Genomic DNA, 12,481 nt, shown 5'->3' with positions numbered 1-12,481 from the left:
CGCCCAGTATTCGAATTGTGACTGTCGTGATTGTACGTCGTGTGATTTCTTTTTTAATATTTTAATCCCTTCATACTATGTCGAGCAAAAAAAGAAAGTGGTCGGACGAATATGTACAATATGGATTCACATGTATAACGGAACGTGATGGGAGTCAGCGTCCTTGTTGCATGATTTGCAATGCCAAGTTGAGCAATTCTAGTCTAGCACCGGCAAAACTAAGAGAACACTTCTTTAATCTGCATGGAAATTACAAAAATACAACACTCGCTGAATTCAAGGTGAAGAGGGCCAGATTTGATGAAAAGGGTAGTCTGCCTGTCCTCGGCTTTGTACCCATCGATAAACCGATCCTTACAGCATCGTACGAAGTCGCTTACCTTATCGCAAAGCAGGGCAAACCACACAATATTGGTGAAAAACTCATAAAACCAGCCGTGTTGAAGATGGCGAATATCATGCTGGGAAAAGCGGCTGAAGTTAAGTTATCCCAAATTCCTCTTTCAAATGACACCATCAGTGACAGAATAGACGACATGAGCAAAGATATCTTGGCCCAAGTAGTTGCAGATCTGATTTCAAGCCCGGCAAAATTCAGCCTTCAACTCGACGAAACTACAGACGTTTCCAGTCTAAGTCAGCTTGCAGTATTTGTGCGCTATGTGAAAGACGACGTTATAAAGGAAGATTTTTTATTATGTAAGCCTCTTACAACAACAACTAAGGCAGCCGATGTAAAGAAACTTGTGGATGACTTCTTCAAAGAAAATAATCTTTCGTGGGATATGGTTTCTGCAGTTTGTTCGGACGGAGCTCCAGCCATGCTGGGAAGAAAGTCTGGTTTTGGTGCGCTAGTGAAAGCCGATGCACCACACATCGTTGTTACACATTGTATTCTACACAGGCATGCGTTGGCAACAAAAACCATGCCTCCAAAACTGGCAGAAGTCTTAAAAATTGTAGTGGAATGCGTGAACTATGTGCGAAATAGTGCTCTGAGGCACCGCATCTTCAAGGAGTTGTGTAAAGAAATGGGGTCTGAATTCGAGGTACTTCTGTACCATTCAAACGTTCGGTGGTTATCCCGGGGACAGGTTCTGAATCGTGTTTTTGCCCTACGTGAGGAATTAGCCCTGTTTTTGCAAGAGCACCAACATGGTCATGCAGATTGCTTCAAAAATTCTGAATTTATTCTCATGCTTGCGTACATGGCTGATATCTTCGCAGCTCTCAATCATCTGAATCAACAGATGCAGGGCGGTGGTGTCAACATCATCGAAGCGGAAGAAGCCCTGAAGGCGTTTCAAAAAAAGCTACCGTTGTGGAAACGACGAATAGAAAACGGTAACTTTGCAAACTTTACCCTGCTAGACGAATGTGTAAATAAGAATTATGATGTGCCTGGAATCGGAGATATTTCTGTATCGGGGGAACTGAAGCACGCAATTTCCATGCACTTAGACGAGCTTGCAAAGTCTCTTGAAGGGTACTTCCCTTCAAGAGAGTTATATCCAGCATGGGTGAGGCAGCCGTTTACGTTTGATGTTGAGAAAACAGATGTCAATGATACATACCTGGATGAAATCATTGAAATTCAGCAGAGCCAGGTTCAACAGCAACTCTTCAAAACAACAACGCTCTCATCGTTTTGGTGCCACCAAATAGTAACGTACTCTGCTATTGCGAAGAAAGCTCTGGAGATTTTGATACCGTTTGTGACAACATATCTTTGCGAGCAATCCTTTTCGAGGATGCTGGACATTAAAACGAAGAAAAGGAACAGACTTAGTTGCGAAAATGACATGCGAGTGGCACTTTCCAAGGTAAAGCCTCACATTTCCGAACTGGTGTCTAAAAGGCAACAGCAGCAGTCACACTGATTTTAAATTTTGTTCTTTGTTCTTAATGTTTTATTCTTTGTTCTTAATGTTTTGTTCTTTGTTCGTAATGTTTTGTTCTATAATGGTTTTGTTTATTTTGTGGACCAATAAAATATATACCTATGTTTTGAATTTGAAAAATTATATTTTATTTTTCCAATTAAAAGGGGTTCGGTGAATGCTCATATGAAACTGATGAGGTTCGGTACCTCCAGCAAGGTTAAGAACCACTGGTTTAGACCTATTGTGCTAGCACAAGAAATAATAATCTTTTTGTTGTATAGGTAATCTTTTCAGACAAAAAAAAATTTAATTTGGAGGGGCCAGATGGTTTAGTGATCTACTGGTGTGATTTACAAAAAGAGCCCAAGTACTTTTCACGAAGAAACTTTGGTGGTGGGAGTGTTATGGTTTGGGGTGTTTTTTCTGCATTGGGAAAATTGATTTGGTATTCATTATCTGTCGCATGAACAGTGCCAACTATCAACAAGTTCTGGAGAACAAATTGCTGCCATACAAACATAGATTCAGAAGAATTCCTATTATTTTCCAACAGGACAATGCATCTATCTATGCATCACGAGATATGAAACAGTGGTTTGAAAATAAATGGATTGGCCAGTTTGTTCTCCTGATTGCAACCCTATAAAAAACATTTGGGGAATCTTGGTTGGCTGAATTTATAACCAAAATTGTCAGTATGCTGATGTTGAACACTTAAAACAAGAAATTGTCATTGCTTGAAACTCCCTTGAGGCATCAATCATAAAAAACCTTGTTGATAGCATGCCAAATCATATTTTTGATGTTATTAGTAAAGGAGGTGTGCAAATAAATTACTAAACTAAACTATTTTGTAGTATTTAATGCTTTTTGCATTCATTTACTAGTTGAGTCTATACTTTTCTGGTGCTTTAAACCAGTTTTTTTTACAATTTTTGCTGTTTTCTGTGATGTAGGAAACTATGAGTTTTGTCAAATTATGTTTTCATAAATCCTGAACAATATAAGAAAGATAACTACATCATATGTGTAATTCCTAACTTTCATATAGTAAATTTTCAGCAGTTCTATACTTTTGTGGAACACCTTAGTTATCATTAAACCTTCACATAAATAGACATTTTAAAGCTGTATTTTCACACTATCAGCATCAACATGTGACTGATAATGCACAATTGTTATCATTATCAGTCTTAACCAGTGCAATAAACTTTAAATGCTAATCATTTTAATTTTTACTTGCTCACAGTACAGAAGTATTAACTGTTGGCATTTCTTACTTCAATTATATACTAGCATTGAAGTGAACTCACTCAGCAAAATTAAATCAAAAACAACCAAACACCTTAAGTTGCTGAGAAAATTTAATAAATAACAAACGTTTTCAGCCAAATCTGTTGGCCATCATCAGGCTAAACATATTCGAATGCAAACACAAAATGGAACAAAAAATTTAAATACAAACAAATAAAATAACGGATAAAATATACATATAAGAAAGTAAAAAATAAATATAAACAACAAAAATGCCAGGGATGCTGAAGGGTTGCCTTCGGCATGGAAATATTTAATTAAGAGGTTTGATAGCTCTTAATTTAATGCCTTGATTTTGTTATCACTGCATATCTTATATTTGTCAGAATTTCATATAATTTATTGATAAATGCATGTCTTGCATTTATTAGAGTTTCATGTAGTTTATTAATATTTATTTATTTAACCTATACATATTTTTTATATTTTTTTGTTATTTATATTTATTTTTTACTTTCTTATATGTATATTTTATCCGTTATTTTATTTGTTTGTATTTAAATTTTTTGTTCCATTTTGTGTTTGCATTCGAATATGTTTAGCCTGATGATGGCCAACAGATTTGGCTGAAAACGTTTGTTATTTATTAAATTTTCTCAGCAACTTAAGGTGTTTGGTTGTTTTTGATTTTTATATACTAGCTGTTATTAATTAATGATGATATTGCAAAAAATGGCAAGTAAACAATACTGGTCAAATTGATATTAATTAATAATGATAATTATAATTGTTATATCTTTATATTTTTTTTAACTGTTTTAAAATATATTTTCAAAAACAGAATCAATAAAACTAGAATTTTCATTAATTGTAATCATATTTACTTATCCCACTTAATGTTATCAATACAGGTAAGTCCCAAAGGGATTACAATAAGTAGCCTCTTCTGTATTTTAAATCTAAAAATTTACAAACTTTAATGTGAATTTTTGATAATTCAAACTTTTATAGTCTTCCTCTAATGTTAAAGATTATTAATGTTAAATTAAAAAGATTCAATTGTATTGTACAGCATTAAAATAAATTCAATTTCTTAAAAACTGTAATATAATTTATTATTTATACCTCTTTATAAGGCATTTTAAAAATTTTTTTGACATCACAGGTTGTAGTCACTAATTCACATAAAGACCAGACAATGCGTTCTAATAATGACATCATTCCATCATCATGTCCATAATGTTGAGATAAAATCCACAACATTTTGAGTCCATTAATTAAAACTGGAATAGTTTCAAGTGCAATATTTAATGGGGTACCAGGAGTTAAATTCTACAAAAGAAAATTTTACATGTTATTTTAAACTAATTAAAAACGAAAGTTTATCAAAAATAATACTACATATTAATTTAAAATGCATTTTCTTATAATTTATTTTTTAAAATGTGAGAATTCCAAACGTCTTTTAAAAATAAATAGTAAATTTTTGTACAATGTTACTGATAACTTAAATAGTGACCAAAGTTGAAGAAATTCTAATATTTTCAACCCTGTTAACATGCTATATAATCCGCTTTAAGAAAAGACAGATGACAGTAGATTGTCTCCTTGCTTATTTACTTTAACCCATCATCTTTTCTAATTGATATGCCTGAAGATGATCCATTAACCAAGTCAAAAACATTAACATTCCTTCAATAATGCTTTTTTAATGCAATTATTAAGTTAATTTTCATTACTTTTTATAAGTAATTTGTGAAAATTTTTGATAAAAAATTAAATTTTTTAAAACTTATAAAATTTAATAATTATAACTTTTTACAATAAGATTAATTATAAAATTACAGCAGATTAATTACAGTGGCTAGTTCATCCCTGATAATTTAAAATCAATTTTCTTTATATTTGTAGAAAATATAATTTGTTTGATAGTGAGTAAACTAATATTCTCTGGAATTTCAGGATGTAATATCTTTATAAACTTAAAAAATATAGTTAAAATTCATTAAAGATAACACTTAATTTTAAAATATCAAATTACTTATTTTCAATAGAATATTAACACTTACCTGAAAACATTTTTCTAATGTACTTAAAAATCGCACATTATCATGAGCTTCTTTTAAATGACTCTCAAGTTTTTCACAATCATCTAAAAAATTTGACAATACAAAACTCTTTGCTAGTTTCAGAACTTCTTGAACTTGAATAACTTCTTTGTGTTTCAACTGTTCGACAATTGCACTTAATCCTGCTTGACGTTCTCTCCAAATTTCAATTTCTACCAATGGACTTTTACCAGGAATTGTCTACGAAACATTTCAAATATGAATTAAATATATAATATCTATTAAGCTTTTTTAAACGTTGTTGTTATTCCTATGTAAAATCACATATAATTAAAAACACAAAAAAATAATAAAAGACTATACGATAAATTAGAAACTAAGTCACCATGGCAGACTTTATATCATATAACTGTAGGAATTTCAATTAAGACTTTCAAATGGTAAAACTGAGTTTATCTTCTAACCAAGTCTGTTTTAATCAAGAGACAAAGTTCAGTTGGCAAAAGAGATTTTTATTTGCTTTGCATTTTGGGATTAAAACATCCCTTCTTCAGGTAGGAACACTCCAATTTATACATATACACCTCTGATTAATGTCACAATATGCTGCTTAAAACGTTTTTGTGGAAAATTCAATTTTCACTGCTCAAATCTTATCTTCCATGTAAATTCTAAAGGCCATTAGAATTTACCAGGAATATATCTAAAGGCTATTAGGATTTACCAAGAAGATAAGATTTGAGCAGTAAAAATTGAATTTTCCACAAAAACGTTTTGAGGAGCATATTGTGATATTAATCAGAAGTGTATATGTACAAATTGGAGTATCCCCACCTAAAGAGGGGGATGTTTTAATCCCAAAATGCACAGCAAATAAAAATTTCTTTTGCCAACTGAACTTTGTCTCCTGATTAAAACAGACTTGGTTAGAAGATAAATCAGATTTACCATTTGACAGTCTTAATTGGAACACCAGCAGGTTTTCTGCATTTATATACAAAAAAAAATTTATATTTTATTCTAATATCGAAAAATTCCAATTATAAAATTTAATCAAAAATATGTATGAACTCTTATAACAATTGTAGTGAATCAAATTGCAAACTATAAAGATGACTCACAATAAGTAATCTTATTTACTTTTTACACAATGACCATATTCAATATGATGGATGATGTGGTATCACTTTTTGACACAATCCTCCTAACATTCACTACAAGAGCTAGCACTTAAATTCCAACAGAAAAGAAATATTTGTTTCAGTGATGTGGATGTTATCTGTACATTTTATCATCAAAGGTTTAAAATTTAGTGATCAATTTTTCAATAAGATATTACCAGGAAAAGTTTAGTGAAAATGTGAGAACTTGAACAATTAATTCATAATTAAAGAAACTCCCCAATAATGATCAGTATAGATAGACTTGAATTAATTATTTCAGGGTGGGCTGGTGGCAACCCTTGCCCCACCCTAGCACCATCCATGATAGCAGTTCTTTCAACATGGAGTCTGTAAATTACAATCATTACAATCAAATCTTTACAATAGAACGATTTCATCTATGTTTCAAACAAACTCCAGTCCTATATAAAAGATGTTACATAAATCCAGGTTATTTGCAATTACCTACAAATTTTGGTTTACTAATTCAAAAAATCTAATCAAATAGAAATAGCTACTGTGAGAATCTGAACTCATAATGTTACTTATTAACAACATAACATCTTGACAATACAACTTTGTTGCGTAACTGTCAACTTCCACACCTAAGATCCACACCTAAGAGCATATCATCTTTTAAGTTCCCAGCGTTGAAAGTGACCCTTCTCGTAACCTCCTAACCTGGTCTTGATTTCATCATTTTAATATAACAACTAATGGGCAGTCGAGGCAGTTGTCTCCTATTCCTCTAAGATTAAAGTCATCAAAAATTTCCTGTGTCAGTGTCCAATTGTACTCTATCAGATTTTCACATTATTCTCAGTCAACTGCCCCTTGAAGAAGAACTTTCCTGATCAATCTTGATCCAGAACTTTCCCGATCCAGACCTGTCCTGAGCAATCCTAATCTGGACAACTTCAAGACCCTAGACATCTGAGTCATCATGAAATCCTAATCAAGGAGCATCACCATCAATTCCAGGTATTTACTCGCAAACAACTGTAAACTCTCTCTCTCTCTCTCTCTCTCAACCGCTAGATAGATAGGAAGCCAATACATGATATATATTGAATATTGTATCATATACTGCTTTTTTGTTGAAATTAAATGGTTATTTAGTTGTTAACTTTAGTGTCTGAGTGCCTTACTTCTGTTGGGCTGTCTGACAATCTGCATCTGGAACCCAATTGCTTACTCATGTAGCAACTCACATGACCTACTTTCAAATCCAAAAGAAACTCGCCATTGTGGCTCCCATGGCACATCTTTGATTCCTTGTCAGTGCTAACAAGGCATCAAAGAGGTGCCGACACTTCGGTCACACTACATTACATAATGATAAAATATTAATATGAATGAACAAAACAATAAACAACTTGCCTCTTATAGTAAAAATTTCAGGAATCACTTTATTTTTCACAACTCTTTGGCATTATTTGGCAATGTTCATACTGCTAATACACCATATTCACCCATTAGAATTTGTTTTTACCAACTATATCCAAGTACAGCTTGGCATCATTCATTCATTGATTCATTCATTCATGTTTATTGACTGTAAAATAATTTACAATTCCCTGTACCTGCCAGAGGCACAACCAGGGAGAAAATGTACAATTGAGATAGTTTACAATAAGTACATGGATGAGTACAGATGCAACAGAGTGGGAAATCACAGAAAAATGAAAGTACAGTATCCGCACGTCAGCTTGAAGCCCGGAGAGGACGTACACAAGAGAACAGGAGGGCAGTGCTTATGCCCAAAGTGGAAGACTTATCCCAGCCTGAGAGGGAGAAGGCCTAGGGTTCAAAGGTATCGAAGGGAGGGGAAGGACAATTGGCCCGTACCCAAAAGCCCGTTAGGTAAGTCAATTAGCTTCTCCCAGGAGAAGTTTGCAGTTGGTTATTACAGTTTTCTTTGCTATATTTTTGAAAATATGATAAATTTTCTGGTTCTTCCAAATATCGTATAGGCCACATGGCCAAGTGATGTTTATCTCGCTCAGGAGAAGACAAAGTTCATTCCTTTCACTGCTGGTTATTGGACAATCGTAAAAATAGTGGCTTGCGTCATCCTTGACCATACAGATTGGGCAGTTCTTGTTGGTGCAGTCTGTGAATCAGGCGAAATAACTCATGAACTTTCCATGGTTGCTCAAGAATTGCGATGTGAAATGATTAGAAGTGTACCAGTCGATTTTTAGGAATTGATTGATGTCGGGTATAAACCGAAAAGTGATATGATTATTATATTCATTCCAGCGTAACTGCCAATTGTTGACGGCCTCCTCCCAAAGGAGTCTTTTCGGGGTCCCTTGCTGATCCTGTTATATTCAATAGTGATGGTGTTGTCTAAGGCTGCTTCTTTTGCAAGGGCATCTGCCCGCTCGTTTCCCCTCATTCCCTGGTGAGAGCACACCCGGCTTAACTGAATTCGATTAGGGGAGGTGTCTATTTTGTTCCTTATGTTCACAGCAAGTGGATGTAGCTCGTCAGAATAGATAAGATTGAGGGCCGAGAGTGAGTCTGTGAAGATATCGATTTCTAAGTTGTTGTAGGTGTTATCTGTCCAGTCCAGGGCCTTGCAGATTGCAAGGAGCTCAGCCTGGAAAACGTTGCAGTTATTGTGCAGCCTGTGTTTTTGGTGGTGGATTTCTTAATTATCATCATATGCCACGAAGGCACAGCCTATCCACCTTCGATGCCAGAGCCATCAGTATAAATTATAATTCTAGCCGCCCTCTGGTGGTCAGGGTTGCAAGAAGTGTTTGCATAGCTGTAGATGGTGTCACAGTAGAGATGGTCTTTTTCCAGGTCCTCTGTTTTGAAGATGGTACTGCCAATTTGGATATCTTCGCCCATTTTTGCTTGCTGCATCTTACATTTTCGTGTCATGTCAATGTCGATGGGCATTTTGCGTGCAATAACTTGTATGCTGTAGTTACTAGTAGTCCGATAAGCCTTTGTAAGCGGCATTAGAGCACGTCGCTGCACGGACACCAATTTTCTCTTCAGGTGAACCTTAGAGGCCGCCCAGCCCCAAGTGCCACACCCGTATTTGATGATAGGAGTAAAAATACTGTCATAAATAGTTGAAAGGGCCGCAGAAGAGAGGCCCCAATCTCTCCTGGCCACCTGGGCGAATGCCTGAAAGACCATGGCAGTACGGCTTGTAACTTGCTCTATGTGAGCATCCCACGAAAGTCTGTGGTCCATCACTATGCCAAGGTACTTAAGAGTCTTCTCTACTTAGATGGTGTTCCCGTTCATTTTAAGGACCGGTGTTCTTAGGTAGAGGTTGCTCTTTCTTGGTTTATTGTAGACTATTGCCTTAGTTTTGTTGGCATTAGAAGACAATTTATGTTCGGAGCCCCATGTACTTATAAGATGTAACAGGCGATTGCCCTTGGTCTCAAGGTCTGCCCAAGACCTGCCCCAACAAGCATGAGCACATCGTCTGCATAAGCAGTACTTGAATCTTGACTGAAGTGCTCGCTCAGAAATGCGTCAAACATTATATTCCAAAGCAGAGGTCTGCACGCGGACCCCTGCGGACAGCCTCTTGTTATTGTTTTCTGGACCTCGAGGTTTCCATACTGAAGGACGGCCTCCCTGTCCCTGAAGTAGTCCAATAGCAATTTAAGCAGATTGCAGGGGCAATCAATTTTACGCAGCTGCTGTGTCACTAGGGGCCACCAGGTACTCACTGTCAAATGCCTTGGAAATATCCAGGCTGACCCTAGGACATATTTGTTATCTTGTAAAAGCTGCTGAATGTCTTGAACAGTACTGTCGTCGAAATTCGTACTGTCTATCACTCAGGCAGTGATTGTGCTCCATGTGCCACTCCAGACGAAATTTGATAAGTTTCTCTAAAATCTTACCCAGGATTGGGAGGAGGGAGATGGGTCAAACATCAGTTGTTGAACTGGCCTAGGGAACGGGGACTACTCGGGCTCTTTTCCAAGTCTTCGGGAAAATGGCATGCTGGAGACAGCAGTTGTATAGGTATATTAAATGTGATGGAATAATGCCCCATAACCTTACCACAATGTCGGTGTTGATTTCATCAAGACTGGGCGCCTTGCGTCTCCCAAGAGTTAGAATGGCCTTGTTAATCTCTCCTTCGGAAAAGGGCAGAGTGTCCTCAGTGTCTGCCAGCCTGTCCCTGTCAGCATGAATCGCACCCTGCCATTCAGTGTCTGTTTCAGGGTCATCTGCAGGGCAAAAAGAGTCCAGTTGACAAAGCATGGTCTGGGCAATATTCAAAGGTGTGTTGCTATTGTTGTTGTCAGTCAAAATCTTGACTTTACATAGCCTACTCGTACACATTTTTGTGACATACCCCCAGGGATCCCTGGAGGTAATTGTGCAGAACTCGTGCCATTTGCGTAGTTTTTCTGCTTTAATAGTTTGTTTGTAAGCCCGAAGGCTACTGAGATAAGCCTCCTTATGAATGTGGTGGTCACTGGCATTTCTATGTCTCTGGAATATTCACCTTAATTTATTGGTCTTTTTCCACAGAACACCGATCTCCTGAGTCCACCAGGGGGTTCTCCTTCTCCCAATGCTCTTCTTGGGAATGTAGGTATCACAAGCTTTGAGTATAATCTCAAGATTATAATCAATTTGAGTTCTTGCCTCGTTTTGTTCAGGGGAGTAGTCCATAATAAGGTTGGTCTCCAAGAATTCTTTTAAATGGGCCCAGTTAGCTCTTTTAGGATCATATTTTCTTCTGTGAGTATTCTCCATAAAGTGCCCATCTTTTGGGGCTGATGTCAAAAGTAATGTAAGCATGGTCACTCAGAGACTCCTCAGGGAGCACCCTTCAGTTGAGGATTCTGTTATAAAAACCAGAGCTGCAAGTAGACACATCTATCCAAGAGTGTCCGCGTGAGGATTGGTAGGTAGGGGGTGACATAGGGTTGTTAAGAAGAAGGAGGTTATTTCGATGAAGGAACTCCTCAAAGAGGCCCCCACGTCCGTCTAGATCTTCGCCACCCCAAGCCGGGGAATGAGCATTAATGTCCCCCACAATAATTAAGTGAGTGCCACTGAAGGCGTCTACTGTGTCCTGAAGGTTCTGAAGATAGCTCTCGCTGTCAACTCCTCCTGGGAAGTAGATGTTTAGGATGACAATTCTTTCATCATTTAGGTCTATTTCATTAGCAACAATATGTTCGTTGCTGAGCTTAGCATGGTGCATAACAGTTAAGTTTGTGTTGGGCACCAGGGTAATGGCCCATGGGTCTTGGCAGGCTCCACTTAGAATGGGGCAAAACGTTGGCAAGCACGTGGGGGCACCTGCGTGGCAATAGTGCTCCTGTAGGAGCACCAGATCATACTTGGTAGGTTGATCGGAGATGAGTGAGGTAGCGAAGATGCATCTCTGAGCATTGTTCTGCAGTATACGTAAATTTGTGCTAGTGTTATTCATAGTCGGTTCGTGCAGTTATATTTGATTTGGCCCGTTGGAATAGAGGACATCTGGGGTCCCTCGCATTGCGCTTACTATTCTTTGTTTTGTCCGCTTGGCAATTACAGCAAGTTGGTTCCTCCGCTCTATTTGGGCAATCACGAAAGGGGTGGTCCCCCGTGCGCTGGCTGCACATATGTTTGTCCTCTGGGCATTCCTTGGCCACATGCCCATACCAGCAACATTTGAAACACTGCAGGACCGGGAAAAAATCCGCGATCCTGCAGCGCGTCCAGTCTATGTTAATTTTACTGAGATTTAACAGCATTTTTTTAACAGGAGGGGACAGCTCCACTGCCCAGTTCTTAAAGATAGCTTCTCTTTTCCCCATTGAAATTTAGCACAAAATTGACTTCCAAATTCCTCTTCAGTGTAGTTTTCTTGAAAAACCTGATTTTGACAATATATCTATTTGGCAAGATCCTCTTTTTGTATATCTGTAGGTATGGAAAACATGATGACGTGTGGCCATCTCTTCTTGGGCCTATGCACACAAAGTTCTGGAATTTTGTCCTCTATACTTTTCTCCAATGTTTCTGCACTCCCACTGCCGCCCAATTCAACAGCAATTCCACCGCTCCCCCCTCTCCATATTCTCTCCACCACAATCTTAAGTTCTGAGGGTTTGATTCTTGA

The 12,481-nt window shown here is 37.0% G+C and overlaps 1 protein-coding gene across 1 annotated transcript in view; it reads right to left on the bottom strand.

Moving 5' to 3' along the window:
* Window positions 1-7,634, bottom strand: part of LOC136980854 (dynein axonemal heavy chain 10-like) — a gene marked incomplete at its 3' end in the record, with an annotated part of 87,061 nt that extends 79,427 nt beyond the window's left edge. The window contains exons 1-3 of the mRNA XM_067277059.1: window positions 7,581-7,634; window positions 5,207-5,446; window positions 4,263-4,469 (exon numbers count right to left, since the gene is read on the bottom strand). Coding sequence (XP_067133160.1) covers window positions 4,263-4,469; window positions 5,207-5,446; window positions 7,581-7,634 — 501 coding nt within the window. The remainder of the gene's footprint in view (window positions 1-4,262; window positions 4,470-5,206; window positions 5,447-7,580) is intronic.
* Between the last annotated feature and the right edge of the window lie 4,847 nt (window positions 7,635-12,481).

Source organism: Centruroides vittatus, unplaced genomic scaffold (assembly GCF_030686945.1).
Source record: "Centruroides vittatus isolate TY-2023 unplaced genomic scaffold, ASM3068694v2 contig_1161, whole genome shotgun sequence".
Lineage (NCBI taxonomy): Eukaryota > Metazoa > Arthropoda > Arachnida > Scorpiones > Buthidae > Centruroides > Centruroides vittatus.
The sequence above is the reverse complement of the archived record's forward strand: the minus strand, read 5'-3'. Positions and strand labels throughout refer to the sequence as shown.